The sequence below is a fragment of the Entelurus aequoreus genome, linkage group LG14 (genome assembly GCF_033978785.1).
Source record: "Entelurus aequoreus isolate RoL-2023_Sb linkage group LG14, RoL_Eaeq_v1.1, whole genome shotgun sequence".
Classification (NCBI taxonomy): domain Eukaryota; kingdom Metazoa; phylum Chordata; class Actinopteri; order Syngnathiformes; family Syngnathidae; genus Entelurus; species Entelurus aequoreus.
This window is the reverse complement of record NC_084744.1, coordinates 56,412,427-56,431,137: the sequence shown is the minus strand read 5'-3', so window position 1 is coordinate 56,431,137 and position 18,711 is coordinate 56,412,427. Positions and strand designations below refer to the sequence as shown.

The window sequence follows — 18,711 nt, the reverse complement described above, 5'->3', positions numbered from 1 at the left end:
ATACTTGTTGGTCACAAAAAAAACATTCATGAAGTTTGGTTATTTTATGAATTTATTATGGGTCTACTGAAAATGTGAGCTAATCTGCTGGGTCAAAAGTATACATACAGCAATGTTAATATTTGGTTACATGTCCCTTGGCAAGTTTCACTGCAATAAGGCACTTTTGGTAGCACCAGAGTACGGCCCCAGTTCTGGTTGAGTCTTTGATAATTTTAACAAAATAATAGAATGGAAAATGACACAATATGTTATCAGACTAAATTAGGAGCCTTTGTTTGTTTACTTACTAATAAAAGACAAGTTGTCATGTATGTTCACTATTTTATTTAAGGACAACATTGCAATAATAAACATATGTTTAATGTACTGTAAGATTTTTTGTTAAAATAAAGCCAATCATGCCATTTTTTGTGGTCCCCTTTATTTACAAAAGGACCGAAAAGTATTATTTCGATACTTTTCGGTCCATCGGGACAACACTAACTCAAACTCAAAATTACTACGATATAAGGGCTATGGGTTTAAGGTCAAACATTAATAAAACGCATTCCCCCCCCCCGAATCATCAATCAACCCAAAAAACAAATTGATGGTCACAGTTTTGTCAGCCAAATATTTTAATGAAAATGAATGTCTAAACACAAAGATAACAATTGTGAAAAATAGAAAAGACGACAGCACCAACATATACACACATGTTTATATTCACTTCTTATGGATATTAATGTCACATCAAGCGTAGGCCTTTAATGAAAAATTATATAAAATATACACTATATTGCCAAAAGTATTTGGCCACCCATCCATATGATCAGAACCAGGTGTCCTAATCACTTGGCCCGGGCCACAGGTGTATCAAATCAAGCACTTAGGCATGGAGACTGTTTCTACAAACATGTGTGAAAGAATGGGCCGTTCTCAGTGATTTCCAGCGTGGAACTGTCATAGGATGCCACCTGTGCAACAAATCCAGTCGTGAAATTTCCTCGCTCCTAAATATTCCAAAGTCAACTGTCGCCTTTATTATGAGAAAATGGAAGAGTTTGGGAACAACAGCAACTCAGCCACCCAGTGGTAGGCCACGTAAACTGACAAGAGAGGGGTCAGCGGATGCTGAAGCGCATAGTGCAAAGAGGTCGCCGACAGTTAGTTGCTACAGAGCTCCAAATTTCATGTAACCTTCCAATTAGCCCACGTACAGTACGCAGAGAGCTTCATGGAATGGGTTTCCATGGCCGAGCATCCATGGCTCTCAGTCTCTGTTCTAATTCATCCCAAAGGTGTTCTATCGGGTTCAGGTCAGGACTCTGTGCAGGCCAGTCAAGTTCATCCACACCAGACTCGGTCATCCATGTCTTTATGGACCTTGCTTTGTGCACTGGTGCACAGTCATGTTGGAGGAGGAAGGAACCCGCTCCAAACTGTTCCCACAAGGTTGGGAGCATGGAATTGTCCAAAATGTTTTGGTATCCTGGAGCATTCAAAGTTCCTTTCACTGGAAAAGTGTGATTCATCACTCCAGAGAAGGCGTCTCCACTGCTCTAGAGTCCAGTGGCGACGTGCTTTACACCACTGCATCCCACGCTTTGCATCGGACTTGGTGATGCATGGCTTAGATGCAGCTGCTCGGCCATGAAGCTCTCTGCGTACTGTACGTGGGCTAATTGGAAGGTCACATGAAGTTTGGAGCTCCGTAGCAACTGACTCTGCAGAAAAGTCTTTGCACTATGCGCTGACCCCTCTCTGTCAGTTTACGTGGCCTACCACTTGGTGGCTGAGTTGCTGTTGTTCCCAAACTCTTCACTTTTCTTATAATAAAGTTAAAGTTACATTTCACGACCGGATATGTTGCACAGGTAGCATCCTATGACAGTTGCAAGCTGGAAATCACTGAGAGCGGCCCATTCTTTCCCCAATGCCTAAGTGCTTGATTCTATACACTGGGCCAAGTGATTAGGACACCTGATTCTCATCATTTGGATGGGTGGCCAAATACTTTTGGCAATATAGTGCATCAAACAAAACACCATGAAATAAAACAAAAAGCACATATTAGTCAAAGGAGCAAAGCTACACCCCCAAAAAACACAAAAGGGACCGGTAACAAAACAATGTATTCTACCAACAAAGTATAATGAAATACAGGAACTGTATTTATATTGTTGCGTCGGACCAGTTCTTCCTCCAAGGGAATCTAAGTTACTGGTCAGTCCCAAGTTCTTTCGATGACATATATGCTGAGTAAGAAGGACCATCAAGACAGAATTGGCATATTTTCAAGTTTTACTAAAGCTTTAGGAGTTCAACTTAACCAATACATTCATATCGTCTACTCTAGTTGATCTGGCATTCCAACGGAAAAGCCCACTCTTTTCACACAAAGAAAGCCCCCATCTCCCCCCTCTCAACACTGATAAGGAGAGAGACGTGGGGGTTGTCTTCACATTCCAACGTAAGACAGAAAGTGGCTAGAGTGTCCGACTGAGATCGGTAGGTCGTGAGTTCAAACCCCGGCCGAGTCATACCAAAGACTATAAAAATGGGACCCATTACCTCTCTGCTTGACACTCAGCATCAAGGGTTGGAATTGGGGGTTAAATCACCAAAAATGATTCCCGGGCGCGACCACCGCTGCTGCTCACTGCTCCCCTCACCTCCCAGGGGGGGGATCAAGGGTGATGGGTCAAATGCAGAGAATAATTTTGCCACACCTAATGTGTGTGTGTGAGACAATCCTTGGTACTTGAAAACAGACAATCTGAAGACAAAGAGAGACTGGTAGAATAAACAAAGGAAAAGTACTAGCTACTCTAAACATGGCTATGTAAAAAGAAAGAACTCTTACACATATATGCATCCTTCCACAATATCCAATATAAAAGCATTGATGTGTTATGATTATGGAGCTTGAGATGGAGGATGGAAGAATAGAGTACATGCGTGTCCTGACTAAACTAGTCCTACTTTGTGAGATTAGTAATTGCACTTCAGTTGTGCTGTGGCGACAACACGAGGGTCTTCCTCAGAGTGAATCGAACCTCAGGCATCTGTTTTGATTCGCCAGCCGTTTGGGAGGCCTCCTTCCGGCCTACTTGGCCATTGACACGGTGAAGGATGGTGACCATGTCTTCACCCCTTAAAACAGTACACAGGACTGTTACGCTACATCGCAATGAAAAATGCCCTTTTGAGTGGCTATTTCAACGTACCTGGGACAGCCCTCCTTCAGGTGCCGACACACCGATTGGATAAACCAGCTGCCGTCCGTTTTATGTCTCATTGCTTTATGATCCTCAACAGTTGCCACAGCAACGAGGATATCCGCTTCCTCAGGGATGGTCTGAGAATCATCAGTCAGGTGTTCGGGTAATGGCACACCACGGTGCGGGAGACTCCCCTGGCACGCCTGGATCAAAAACACTTTGGGTCTGCCAGTAAGCGGCGACCGGTCCCTTGCCTTGAAAGTTGTAGTTATATCTTTAATGGGTACCGTTTGGAAATCAACCCCGCAGACGACACCCTCGGCTCCATGACTGAGGACACAGCAGACAAAGACGTCCCCGTGGTTGGGTGCGTCCTGAGGAACAACGAAAGCACCGTCGCGGAACTCCTTGACGTTCAAATCCTGTGGTTTCGAGGCGTCGTTCAGAGAGCTGAAGAACTCCAATGTGTCTTCCATCTGTTGCTTGGTTTGGTCTTCGCACATCAGCACTCGGAAGCCAAGCCAGCTGAACACCTCCGCCAAACAATCTGCAGGAATATGAACGTGTCTCGTTGGCACTCGGCTCTGTCATCTACACCACCTTTCATATCTCGTACCTAAGGGAAACTTCGGTTTTTTTCAACCTGGGCCCTGTTTTCATAATTTTTTCTGTATATGTGAGTGCTGGATAAAACATTTTTTGAGGTCGCGCCAGTATTGAGCAGGGCAGGCAGCCTCCAGCCCAGCTAACGCTCGTACACAGGGCAACTGGCTCTCGTCAAAATTCGGCCTATAAACATGCATTTTTTTCACACTGACAGGCTCAGATAGTTACAATGAGTGTCCGACAACATACTAGAAAGGAGAAATTAACGTATGTCTCTACCTTTAGCTGGAGATCGCTGTTTTTTGCGAGCTGTGTCCAAATCTCACCACGCTACAAATCTCGTTCCGAAATCTCGCGATAACTCGCGACAAAACACCGGTGGAAAAACAGTTACCTGACTGAGGTGAAGAGAGATGACTGAAGTGATTTTCTGTTGGATTACCGAAGACTGTTATTTTAGTTTTATAGAAAAGTTTGTTTGTTTGTCTGTCATGGCTCTCTTCACCTCAGTCAGGTAACTGTTTTTCCACCGGTGTTTTGTCGCGAGTTATCGCGAGATTTCGGAACGAGATTTGTAGCGTGGTGAGATTTGGACACAGCTCGCAAAAAACAGCGATCTCCAGCTAAAGGTAGAGACATACGTTAATTTCTCCTTTCTAGTATGTTGTCGGACACTCATTGTAACTATCTGAGCCTGTCAGTGTGAAAAAAATGCATGTTTATAGGCCGAATTTTGACGAGAGCCAGTTGCCCTGTGTACGAGCGTTAGCTGGGCTGGAGGCTGCCTGCCCTGCTCAATACTGGCGCGACCTCAAAAAATGTTTTATCCAGCACTCACATATACAGAAAAAATTATGAAAACAGGGCCCAGGTTGAAAAAAACCGAAGTTTCCCTTATATTATACATGCATTTTTTTACAGCCTATTCTACAAACCCCGTTTCCATATGAGTTGGGAAATGGTGTTAGATGTAAATATAAACGGAATACAATGATTTGCAAATCCTTTTCAACCCATATTCAGTTGAATATGCTACAAAGACAACATATTTGATGTTCAAACTCATAAACATTTTTTTTTTTTGTGCAAATAATCATTAACTTTAGACTTTGATGCCAGCAACACGTGACAAAGAAGTTGGGAAAGGTGGCAATAAATACTGATAAAGTTGAGGATTGCTCATCAAACACTTATTTGGAACATCCCACAGGTGTGCAGGCAAATTGGGAACAGGTGGGTGCCATGATTGGGTGTAAAAGTAGATTCCATGAAATGCTCAGTCTTTCACAAACAAGGATGGGGCGAGGGTCACCACTTTGTCAACAAATGCGTGAGCAAATTGTTGAACAGTTTAAGAAAAACATTTCTCAACCAGCTATTGCAAGGAATTTAGGGATTTCACCATCTACGCTCCGTAATATCATCAAAGGGTTCAGAGAATCTGGAGAAATCACTGCACGTAAGCAGCTAAGCCCGTGACCTTCCATCCCTCAGGCTGTACTGCATCAACAAGCGGCATCAGTGTGTAAAGGATATCACCACATGGGCTCAGGAACACTTCAGAAAACCACTGTCAGTAACTACAGTTGGTCGCTACATCTGTAAGTGCAAGTTAAAACTCTCCTATGCAAGGCGAAAACCGTTTATCAACAACACCCAGAAATGCCGTCGGCTTCTCTGGGCCTGAGCTCATCTAAGATGGACTGATGCAAAGTGGAAAAGTGTTCTGTGGTCTGACGAGTCCACATTTCAAATTGTTTTTGGAAACTGTGGACGTCGTGTCCTCCGGACCAAAGAGGAAAAGAACCATCCGGATTGTTCTAGGCGCAAAGTGTAAAAGCCAGCATCTGTGATGGTATGGGGGTGTATTAGTGCCTAAAACATGGGTAACTTACACATCTGTGAAGGCACCATTGATGCTGAAAGGTACATACAGGTTTTGGAGCAACATATGTTGCCATCCAAGCAACGATACCATGGACGCCCCTGCTTATTTCAGCAAGACAATGCCAAGCCACGTGTTACATCAATGTGGCTTCATAGTAAAAGAGTGCGGGTACTAGACTGGCCTGCCTGTAGTGCAGACCTGTCTCCCATTGAAAATGTGTGGCGCATTATGAAGCCTAAAATAGCACAAGGGAGACCCCCGGACTGTTGAACAACTTAAGCTGTACATCAAGCAAGAATGGGAACGAATTCCACCTGAGAAGCTTCAAAAATGTGTCTCCTCAGTTCCCAAACCTTTACTGAGTGTTGTTAAAAGGAAAGGCCATGTAACACAGTGGTGAACATGCCCTTTCCCAACTACTCTGGCACGTGTTGCAGCCATGAAATTCTAAGTTAATTATTATTTGCAAAAAAAAAAAAAAAGTTTATGCAAATATCTCGTCTTTGTAGTGCATTCAATTGAATACGGGTTAAAAAGGATTTACAAATCATTGTATTCCGTTTATATTTACATCTAACACAATTTCCCAACTCATATGGAAACGGGGTTTGTAGTTACATATTACTTATTTCATGTTTAATGTATAAAAAACGTATTTAGAAGTGAACAGTTTTGTTATGCTCCAACTAATATTTAAGTTAATAATAACAATCCTACTTTATCCGTTTATCGCAGTCATGTCCCGCCCCAATTAACCGCAGTACACGAGGGACGACTGTATTCTAATACTTACGAGCATCTCGGTCCGATCCGGTTCTTGTTGTGCCGTCTTGGAAATTCAGGTTGTTTATTATCAAGCAGACGCCAGCGGGACAGCTTGTTATCGGGTACTGCTCATCCTAAAAACATTCAAAACACAACAACGGTTTCTACAGAGTCTCACTCGGTATCTATAGGAAGGGTGGTCAAACTTCCAGTTTTACAGTAACAGGTTGACCCCCCCGGACAGTTTGGATTTCCTTTCCATTCTGTCTCTTCGGTAAAAACAAAAAATACAACAAAAGAAGTTGACCAATGTCTCGTGTTCAAACATTGATATTCCAATGTACAGCAAGAAGAGGATTCATATGGCCCAACAGCAGTGTTGGGTTAATTAATGAAAACCACTAACTAGTTACAGTTACTAGTTACTTTATTTCAAAAGTAACTCAGTTACTAACTCAGTTACTTACACCAAAATCAGGCCAGAACAAATTGACAAAACTATTTTAAATAGCTGCAACATAACATACATAAGTAACAAACAGCATAATAACAACATAGCTGTAAAGCAAGGAAGGCACACACTACATACACAAAGCCTAACCAGGCGTTTTTTCTCCCTCAAGGAATTATGAAATAAAATCATGTCTGAAGCCCAGAACACTCTACACATTTTCCCACTAGCATCCCTCTTTATGTTTGTGAACTTTATAGTCTATACATTTAGAGTGATGTGATAATCAAACACTCTAGAAGTCTAGAATGAAAGAGTATATAAGAGAATTGACAGAGTGTGTGTACCTTCAGTGCACAGTGCCTCGTTAAAATCCAGCCGCTGTTGCTTAGGAGGGGAAGTATGTCTCTCTTTACTAGCTTCGTCGAAGCATGGTGCTTTTGTAGCTGTTTCAGCAGATTTGAATTGCTAGGATAGGATCTTTGATCCAAGACACAACTTACATTTAACTAAAATGTTCTTTTCTTTGTGGTCGACAAAAGAAAAGTAGTGAGAATATCGCCATGTTAAGAAACTCGGCTTTGTAACGCGTTAGTCCCAACACTGCCCAACAGCACAACTCACCTCCTTCTTCTTACTCGCTGGTAGGACATGTTCTAATTAGAGTGGAGAAACACAGAGTTACACAGGAAAGCTTTTCTTCGTATAATTCCGACTAGTTATTATGTTATCTTACTACTACTGATATAAGGAGAGGCGGATCCACACCTGAGCACGGTGCTTTGATGGTGTTTTTCGGTAAGGTGAAGTTCCTCAGCTCCGGAAAAGTGGTCTGAAGGTCTTCATCAGTTTGCAGGAGACTCAGGAAAGCTTGGCAGGTGTCTTCTCCCTTATTGAGGATTTTATCCACAAGTTCCACCACATGGCCTTCGACGTCCTCTTTGCAGATGGATTTAAGATTGTTGTACTCGCGGGTCGTCACGAGTTTCTTCTCGAGAACTTTGTTGAGGATCAACCTGTAGTCCCCGCACAAGGTGGTCTGGATGAATATTTTTCTGTTTCTCGTTGTGTCTTTGGCTGACATGCTGGACCTTGAAATGAACAACAAACGTATTATAATAATAACAGAGTCATCATTTGTGCTGTCAAACGATTAAATGTTTTAATCGGATTAATCACAGGTTTTTTGTGGATTAATTTAGAGTATTCACGATTAACTATCCTTCTTTTTCAATCCATATGAATCGTGTTTCATTTTGCATAATCAAAGACACTTAAGAAAGACGGTAAAATATATATATATATATATATACATATATATATATATAGCAGCACTGCTCCGTCCACTGGACCAGATCTGGAGCACCCTTTCGGGTGAGATCGGTTCGCGGACCTGACCAGCCCACTGAAAGATCTGGTCCAGTGGACGCAGCAGTGCCAGCAGGCGTTTGAGAGGGTGAAGAAGGCCCTCTGCGAGGAGCCGGTCCAGCAAAATGTTTTCTCTGCGTCCGTCTCTCGCTCCCACTCCAGCTCCGACAACGTGTCTCATTCCGGCTGCTGCTAATAAAGGTGACAGGTGATTAGATAACAAGGTCCACCTGGGCCATCTACGCACCTGTCGCCGTCTTCAAGGCCGGTCCTGGCACACCCCGTTCTGCGGCAGGCCCGCAGGCCACGCCCCCCTCCACAGTTACATTATTGGACTTGTTTGTACTGTGAAATTCATGTAATGTATAATTTGTAACCTTTTTCACAACTTAGAGTAGTTTTTACACAACATGGTTGTATGCGTTTCTTGCTCTATTATTTTCGTTGTCTACTTAACTTGTCTGACTACCTTAACTTTTGTCTTTTTGTTCATTTCTTATCATAGCCACAGTTATAAGGTTAGATATGTGAAACAAACAAAATATTTTCCTTGAATTTATTATCCTTATATTAATGTGGAACAGTTTTGTTGATAAATGAGTGAAATTGACAATTTGAGGGTGCGTGTATTTATATCACATTATGCAGTTTACAATCACAAATACGGTATGAAACAATCATTGAGTGCTGTAAGTAAGAAAAACAAGAAATTAAAAAAAAAACCACAAATGGAGACACGTTTGAAAACACCAATGACATTGAATAGTCACACTGCTTCATTTTCTATGCCCCATTCAGTTAATGATAACCGCTGGTTCAATGTTAGGCTCAGGTTTTTTTAGCAGATTTTCTGTATTTTTCCCTACAGACAGCATTTGGAGACCTCAAACAACAAGGCTATGGATTGATTCACACTGGTGTTCGCCTTTTGAAGGGAAAATTGATCTTGAAAGTCCTTAAAAAGTGCTTGAATTTGGCCATGGAAAAGGTGTATGTGCTACGAGATGCAAAAAGTGAAACTTGAACATAACTTTGTCCGAAATAGATCGATCGTATATTTTTGATCACCTTTCTTTCTTCACACACCTCATCCTGGTTAAAAAAATAAAAAATGGCAACGCAACGTGTGAATGCATAAGTGTGAGCTTTTAGGACAAACAGTGTAGTGTTGGATGCTACCAGGAAGACCGAGCCATTTTGCATTTTTGCAAAGTGGGGGTTAGGTAGCACACATTCCTAATTTTGATTCAAATAACCTTGTAAGCCTTTTTTTATTTTTTTTTTAGATATATGCATACTAGTTTTAGCTATTTGGCTGTTCTATTTTTTTTAAATTTATTTATTTTTTTATTATCTTTTTTTTTTTTAATACACTGTAGCACTTTGAGGTTGTTTACTCAATGTAAAGTGCTTTTTACAAATAAAATCTATCATTATTATTATTATTATGTTATTGAACTTTGACACCTAATTTGATTTGATCTGAGCTTTTAGGACATATTTTTTATAACTGAAAGAAAAACAAAACTTTTATTACCTGCAGGTAACGGTAGTTTTACACACTCAACAGTCACTTCATTAGGTACACCTGCTTGAACACGGGGCCAACATGTTGTCATTTTACCGGAATAAATGGTTTTATAGCGCTTTTCTACCTTCAAAGTACTCAAAGCGCTTTTTACACTTATTTCCACATTCACAACGGACGTGACTACGTTGGTAGAAGCTGGGGATCGAACCAGGAACCCTCAGGTTGCTGAAACGGGCCACTCTCCCAACCGCGCCACACCACACAATAGAATAGATACAGGCAATCTTTCTTAACATGTCCATAAATAGTCCCCCCAAAAAAACATTTGTAAGAAACATTTCTTGCAAAAATTTTATAATTAAGTCAAGTGTTACGTAACTTATGCAATGCAATAGCATTTTAGGACGTAAACCAGGGGTCACCAACGTGGTGCCCGCGGGCACCAGGTAGCCCGTAAGGACCAGATGAGTAGCCCGCTGGCCTGTTCTAAAAATAGCTCAAATAGCAGCACTTACCAGTGAGCTGCCTCTATTTTTTTAAATTGTATTTATTTACTAGCAAGCTGGTCTCGCTTTGCCCGACATTTTTAATTCCAAGAGAGACAAAACTCAAATAGAATTGGAAAATCCAAGAAAATATTTTAAAGACTTGGTCTTCCCTTGTTTAAATGATTTCATACATTTTTTAAATTTGCTTCTTATAACTTTCAGAAAGACAATTTTAGAGAAAAAATACAACCTTAAAAATGATTTTAGGATTTTTAAACACATATACCTTTTTACCTTTTAAATTCCTTCCTCTTCTTTCCTGACAATTTAAATCAATGTTCAAGTAAATTTATTTTTTTTATTGTAAAGAATAATAAATACATTTTAATTTAATTCTTCATTTTAGCTCCTGTTTTTTTGACAAAGAATATTTGTGAAATATTTCTTCAAACTTATTATGATTACAATTAAAAAAAAGTATTCTGGCAAATCTAGAAAATCTGTAAAATCAAATTTAAATCTTATTTCAAAGTCTTTTGAATTTCTTTGAAAATTCTTGTTCTGGAAAATCTAGAAGAAATAATGATTTGTCTTTGTTAGAAATATAGCTTGGTCCAATTTGTTATATATTCTAACAAAGTGCAGATTGGATTTTAACTTATTTAAAACATGTCATCAAAATTCTAAAATTAATCTTAATCAGGAAAAATTACTAATGATGTTCCATAAATTATTTTTTTAATTTTTTCAAAAATATTCGAATTAGCTAGTTTTTCTCTTCTTTTTTTCGGTTGAATTTTGAATTTTAAAGAGTCGAAATTGAAGATAAACTATGTTTCAAAATTTAATTGTCATTTTTTTCGTGTTTTCTCCTCTTTTAAACCGTTCAATTAAGTGTAAATATCATTAATTATTAATAATAACAGAGTTAAAGGTAAATTGAGCAAATTGGCTATTTCTGGCAATTTATTTAAGTGTGTATCAAACTGGTAGCCCTTCGCATTAATCACTACCCAAGAAGTAGCTCTTGGTTCAAAAAGGTTGGTGACCCCTGACGTAAACAATACATGCACGATCACATTGTCTTTTTATTTTATTTTTTTGACTTACCTCTTGAAGTCAGAAGAAAGAAAAAAAACGGTCACTTTTTCCCAAAAAGGTTCCAGATAAACACTTTAAATGATACCTTAAAGCGTCTGCTTGACAAGAGGATAAATGAAACAGTTTGAAAGTCAACAAAGAAGCAGCATGATAAAACCCTTCAGGGCGTAAAGGTAACAAGACCCGTGGGAGGGGAGGAGGTTGAGGAAGTGGGGATTATTTACATAGACAACATTGATACCAAAGGTAGTGTATCGGAACGATACTGACGTGATAACATAGATATTTTTGGACTTCTCTTTTAAGATAATTTTCTGAAAATATATTGAATATACACTATATTGCCACCTGCCTTGACTCACATAATTCATCCCAAAAGGTGTTCAGGTCAGGACTCTGCGCAGGCCAGTCAAGTTCATCCACACCAGACTAGGTCTGTATGGACCTTGCTTGTTGGAAGAGGAAGGGGCCTGCTCCAAACTGTTCCCACGAGGTTGGGAGCATGGAAGGGCCCACAATGTTGCATTCTCACACCGAAACCGACATTCGTTTACCAGGATGAGGCGGTGGAAGAAAGGTCAAAAACAAAAAAATAAAAGCTACATTTAGCTTCGGCAGCGTCAAACAACATTTTTTTTGGGGAGTTTTACTTTTGAATCTCATAGCACATTACTGTGGTGCGTTCAGGGAACCTTGATTAAAGTCCGAAACAGACCCCCAGTAGATGCACTAATGATTATAATAATGATGTATTATTATTAAAGTTAAAGTAACAATGATTGTCACACACACACACACTAGGTGTGGTGAAATTTGTCCTCTGCATTTGACCCATCACCCTTGTTGGCCCCCTGGGAGGTGAGGGGAGCAGTGAGCAGCAGCGGTGGCCGCGCCCGGGAATCATTTTGGTGATTTAACCCCCAATTCCAACCCTTGATGCTGAGTGCCAAGCAGGGAGGTAATGAGTCCCATTTTTTATAGTCTTTGGTATGACTCGGCCGGGGTTTGAACTCACAACCTACCCATCTCAGGGCGGACACTCTAACCACCAAGCCACTGAGTAGGTGTGCATTATTATAGGTGTGTATTATAGGTGTTGTAGTATGATTATTATTATTATTGTTATCCACTAATAATAATCCTATACATGAATCAGCGAATCTCTACCTTACACTATAAAGACTAAATGGAATCTTGCACATTTACATGTGTTTTTTTGTTTAGGCCCCTTCGAGGGTTTAATAATAATAATAATAATAATAATAATAATAATAATAATAATAAGATCCTGTGACAATTTTTTTAGTTTTTCAGGTGGAATTCTCTCCCATTCTTGCTTGATGTACAGCTTAAGTTGTTCAACAGTCCGGGGGTCTCCGTTGTGGTATTTTAGGCTTCATAATGCACCACACATTATCAATGGGAGACAGGTCTGGACTACAGGCAGGCCAGTCTAGTACCCGCACTCTCTTACTATGAAGCCACGCTGTTGTAACGCGTGGCTTGGCATTGTCTTGCTGAAATAAGCAGGGGCGTCCATGATAACGTTGCTTGGATGGCAACATATGTTGCTCCAAAACCTGTATGTACCTTTCAGCATTAATGATGTAAGTTACCCATGCCTTGGGCACTAATACACCCCCATACCATCACAGATACTGGCTTTTCAACTTTGCGCCTAGAACAATCCGGATGGTTCTTTTCCTCTTTGGTCCGGAGGACACGACGTCCACAGTTTCCAAAAACAATTTGAAATGTGGACTCGTCAGACCACAGAACACTTTTCCACTTTGAATCAGTCCATCTTAGATGAGCTCGGGCCCAGCGAAGCCGGCAGCGCTTCTGGGTGTTGTTGATAAACGGCTTACACTTTGCATAGTAGAGTTTTAACTTGCACTTACAGATGTAGCGACCGACTAGTTACTGACAGTGGCTTTTCTGAAGTGTTCCTCAGCCCGTGTGGTGATATCCTTTACACACCGATGTCGCTTTTGGATGCAGTACCGCCTGAGAATAAAAATGTGAATACAATTAGGACATAATAAAAGTAGGAACACAAATGACTACTAGCATACCTGGTGTGTGTGCACTTAAACTACTTTACGTATCCACTTCTGAACAATGAACCGGAAAAATGAATCCGAAAGCTGCAACGTTTCCTTTGACACGGGCTTGTTTTCTAGTCCACTCGCCCATTTTGCCGCACATGCACACTGACAAAAACTGTTCATTCGAGAGCATCCCATCTCTAACGGACACATAAAACCCAGACACGCACACACCCTCCAAAGTCTTCGCCAAACAATGGAAGCTCCCAGGGGTTTTGTTTACCTCCGTCGTGTACTAACTTGTCCAAATATGTGCCTATACAGAAAGTAAAAAGCTGGGAGACAAAAACTCAATGACAGTGAGCAAATATTATCGCCAAACAATAGGAACTAACATGATGTAATACAGTGTTTCTCGACCATAGGGCCGTGAGCGCCCCCCTAGATAGCCGACAAAAATATCTGTTTCTCAGCTGTGGAACTCACACTTTTCCACCATTTGTGGCAGTAATGATAATCTCATACAAACAGAAAAAAAGTATTGAGCTAAAATCAAAAAGAAGTGTCTTAAGCGCAAAAACTATGACTAAAGTGGTGAAGCTGTATTTTTATTTGCACTTAATTTTTTTTTGTTGACAGTTAGAATAATTGTTTCTAAATTATCACAAAAACTAATCTTTGAAACCTACCAGGAGTAAGGCTCATTAAACTCCACCGTGTAGGGAGCAAGATGAAGGTGTTCCTGTTTTCTCTCAAGTACGGTAATCAACAGAAAGATATTGTTCTAACCCGAGGACTTCAAAGCGGAGAGAACCAAGGATCTGCCCAATTTCCAGGCGACCTCTTTTTGAAGTATTTTACAAACTCTTTTTGAACTATTTTACGACCTCTTCTTTTGAACTATTCTGTAACCCAGGGGTCACCAACGCGGTGCCCGCGGGCACCAGGTCGCCCGTGAGGACCAAATGAGTCGCCCGCCGGCCTGTTCTAAAAATAGCTCAAATAGCAGCACTTACCAGTGAGCTGCCTCTATTTTTTAAATTGTATTTATTTACTAGCAAGCTGGTCTCGCTTTGCCCGACATTTTTAATTCTAAGAGAGACAAAACTCAAATAGAATTTGAAAATCCAAGAAAATATTTTAAAGTCTTGGTCTTCACTTGTTTAAATAAATTCATTAATTTTTTTACTTTGCTCCTTATAACTTTCAGAAAGACAATTTTAGAGAAAAAATACAACATTAAAAACGATTTTAGGATTTTTAAACACATATACCTTTTTACCTTTTAAATTCCTTCCTCTTCTTTCCGGAAAATTTAAATCAATGTTCAAGTAAAAATTTTTTTTATTGTAAAGAATAATAAATACATTTGAATTTAATTCTTCATTTTAGCTTCTGTTTTTTCGACGAAGAATATTTGTGAAATATTTCTTCAAACTTATTATGATTAAAATTCAAAAAAATTATTCTGGCAAATCTAGAAAATCTGTAGAATCAAATTTAAATCTTATTTAAAAGTCTTTTGAATTTCTTTTAAAAATTTTGTTCTGGAAAATCTAGAAGAAATAATGATTTGTCTTTGTTAGAAATATAGCTTGGTCCAATTTGTTATATATTCTAACAAAGTGTAGATTGGATTTTAACCTATTTAAAACATGTCATCAAAATTCTAAAATTAATCTTAATCAGGAAAAATGACTAATGATGTTCCATAAATTCTTTTTTTAAGTTTTTCTCTTCTTTTTTTCGGTTGAATTTTTAATTTTAAAGAGTCGGAATTGAAGATAAACTAAACAAAATTTTATTGTCATTTTTTTCGTGTTTTCTCCTCTTTTAAACCGTTCAATTAAGTGTAAATATCATTAATTATTAATAATAACAGAGTTAAAGGTAAATTGAGCAAATTGGCTATTTCTGGCAATTTATTTAAGTGTGTATCAAACTGGTAGCCCTTCGCATTAATCACTACCCAAGAAGTAGCTCTTGGTTTCAAAAAGGTTGGTAACCCCTGCTGTAACCAAAGGCAACGCTGTTTACGACCCACTTCCCTCTGGAAGTTGAAGCGGTGGCCAGGGGGTCGGAAAAAGTCAAATAAAGAAGGAGTGCAATCTCACTGAACCAAATTGAATTCGGTCTCTGTTTAATTCTTTGCCTCCTGTCTTGTTTAATAGATGTCATCAGTGTTTGAACCTGACAACAGTTTTAAGAAATACATATATTAGCATTCATTATTAATTGAGTTAGAATGCATTAATTGTAGCACTGCGTAATTGTACGTACATTTATTTTTCAGAAGTTCTTAAGAGTCCCTTCTTTCGGTTTCATGGTTTCGTATCAGTTTGCGACGTTTATGCTACGTTGTTGCTTTAGTTTTGACCCCAGATGCGGCGGCAGGAAACGACATGCAGGTACATACATACAAACACACGGTACATGCGTGCACACGCGCATTCAATGTACAAACATAAAAACCCCAAAAGCAGTGAAGTTGGCACGTTGTGTAAATGGTAAATAAAAACTGAATACAATGATTTGCAAATCCTTTTCAACTTATATTCAATTGAATAGACTGCAAAGACAAGATATTTAACGTTAGAACTGGAAAACTTTGTTATTTTTTGCAAATATTAGCTCATTTGGAATTTGATGCCTGCAGCATGTTTTAAAAAAAGCTGGCACAAGTGGCAAAAAAGACTGAGAAAGTTGAGGAATGCTCATCAAACACTTATTTGGAACATCCCACAGGTGAACAGGCAAATTGGGAACAGGTGGGTGCCATGATTGGGTGTAAAAGCAGCTTCCATGAAATGCTCAGTCGTTCACAAACAAGGACGGGGCGAGGGTCACCACTTTGTCAACAAATGCGTGAGCAAATTGTTCAACAGTTTAAGAACAACATTTCTCAACCAGCTATTGCAAGGAATTTAGGGATTTCACCATCTACGCTCCGTAATATCATCAAAAGGTTCGGAGAATCTAGAGAATTCACTGCATGTAAGCGACGATACTACGGACCTTTGATCCCTAAGGGGATACTGCATCAAAAAGAGACATCAGTGTGTAAAGGATATCACCACATGGGCTCAGGAACACTTCAGAAAACCACTGTCAGTAACTACAGTTGGTCGCTACATCTGTAAGTGCAAGTTAAAACTCTACTATGCAAGGCGAAAACCGTTTATCAACAACACCCAGAAACGCTGCCAGCTTCGCTGGGCCCCGAGCTCATCTAAGATGGACTGATACAAAGTGGAAAAGTGTCCTGTGGTCTGACGAGTCCACATTTCAAATTGTTTTTGGAAACTGGACGTCGTGTCCTCCGGACCAAAGAGGAAAAGAACCATCCGGATTGTTCTAGGCGCAAAGTGTAAAAGCCAGCATGTGTGATGGTATGGGGGTGTATTAGTGCCCAAGGCATGGGTAACTTACACATCTGTGAAGGCACCATTAATGCTGAAAGGTACATACAGCTTTTGGAGCAACATATGTTGCCATCCAAGCAACGTTATCATGTATTGTGGCCAAACAGCTCAATTTTTGTTTCATCTGACATCACACGGACAAAGATAAGACCTTCTGGAGGAAAGTTCTGTGGTCAAATAAAACAAAAATCAAGCTATTCGGCCACAATACCCAGCAATATGTTTGGAGGAGAAAAGGTGAGGCCTTTAATCCCAGGAACACCACACCTACCGTCAAGCATGGTGGTGGTAGTATTATGCTCTGGGCTTGTTTTGCTGCCAATGGAACTGGTGCTTTACAGAGAGTAAATGGGACAATGAAAAAGGAGGATTACCTCCAAAGTGTACATACACGTGTAAAGAACATAATGTCATGGCTGACTTGAGTTTCCAATAATTTCTACAACTCTTATTTTTTTGTGATAGAGTGATTGGAGCACATACTTGTTGGTCACAAAAAAACATTCATGAAGTTTGCTTCTTTTATGAATTTATTATGGGTCTACTGAAAATGTGCTGGGTCAAAAGTATACATACAGCAATGTTAATATTTGCTTACATGTCCCTTGGCAAGTTTCACTGCAATAAGGCACTTTTGGTTGAAGTTTTGACCACTCCTCTTGACAAAATTGGTGCAGTTCAGCTAAATGTGTTGGTTTTTCTGACATGGACTTGTTTCTTCAGCATTGTCCACACGTTTAAGTCAGGACTTTGGGGAGGTCATTATAAAACCTTCATTCTAGCCTGATTTAGCCATTCCTTGACCACTTTTGACGTGTGTTTGGGGTCATTGTCCTGTTGGAACACCCAACTGCGCCCAAGACCCAACCTCCGGGCTGATTATTTTAGCTTGTCCTGAAGAATTTGGAGGTAATCCTCCTTTTTCATTGTCCCATTGACTCTCAGTAAAGCACCAGTTCCATTGGCAGCAAAACAGGCCCAGAGCAAAATACTACCACCACCATGCTTTACGGTAGGAATGGTGTTCCTGGGATTAAAGGCCTCACCTTTTCTCCTCCAAACATATTGCTGGGTATTGTGGCCAAACAGTTTAATTTTTGTTTCATCTGACCACACAAATTCCCTCTATAAGGTCCGATCTTTGTCCATGTGTTGTCAGATTAAACAAAAATTGAGCTGTTTGGCCACAATTCCTCCAAATTCTTCAGGACAAGCTAAAATCATCAGCCCGGAGGTTGGGTCTTGGGCGCAGTTGGGTGTTCCAACAGGACAATGACCCCAAACACACATCAAAAGTGGTCAAGGAATGGCTAAATCAGGCTAGAATGAAGGTTTTAGAATGGCCTTCCCGAAGTCCTGACTTAAACGTGTGGACAATGCTGAAGAAACAAGTCCATGTCAGAAAACCAACACATTTAGCTGAACTGCACCAATTTTGTCAAGAGGAGTGGTCAAAACTTCAACCGGAAGCTTGTGGATGGCTACCAAAAGTGCCTTATTGCAGTGAAACTTGCCAAGGGACATGTAAGCAAATATTAACATTGCTGTATGTATACTTTTGACCCAGCACATTTGCTCACATTTTCAGTAGACCCATAATAAATTCATAAAAGAACCAAACTTCATTGTTTTTTTTGTGACCAACAAGTATGTGCTCCAATCACTCTATCACAAAAAAATAAGAGTTGTAGAAAAGAGAAAAACTGGGCTTTCTGCTCCGCCGCTCCCAGTCTGTGGAACGCTCTCCCTGACCACCTGAGGGCACCACAGACTGTGGATGCTTTTAAAAAAGGCTTGAAAACCCTTCTTCTTTTAAAAAAAGCCTTTTTTAAAATAT

At 39.9% G+C, this 18,711-nt stretch overlaps 1 protein-coding gene across 9 annotated transcripts in view; it reads right to left on the bottom strand.

Annotated features, from left to right (window-relative positions):
- Positions 1–1,987: 1,987 nt before the first annotated feature.
- Positions 1,988–18,711, bottom strand: part of LOC133665075 (caspase-8-like) — a 40,916-nt gene continuing 24,192 nt past the window's right edge. For 3 of the 9 annotated variants that reach the window (XM_062070252.1, XM_062070255.1, XM_062070254.1), the window contains exons 2-7: positions 13,306–13,411; positions 7,685–8,007; positions 7,541–7,572; positions 6,494–6,599; positions 3,213–3,753; positions 1,988–3,138 (exon numbers count right to left, since the gene is read on the bottom strand). In XM_062070252.1, the coding sequence (XP_061926236.1) occupies positions 2,991–3,138; positions 3,213–3,753; positions 6,494–6,599; positions 7,541–7,572; positions 7,685–8,000 (1,143 nt within the window). In that variant the 5' untranslated portion in view covers positions 8,001–8,007; positions 13,306–13,411 and the 3' untranslated portion in view covers positions 1,988–2,990. Of the gene's footprint in view, positions 3,139–3,212; positions 3,754–6,493; positions 6,600–7,540; positions 7,573–7,684; positions 8,008–11,413; positions 12,146–13,305; positions 13,412–13,479; positions 13,688–18,711 lie in introns of those variants that run through there. The other 6 variants (XM_062070253.1, XM_062070259.1, XM_062070250.1 and 3 more) reach the window with 4 other exon arrangements.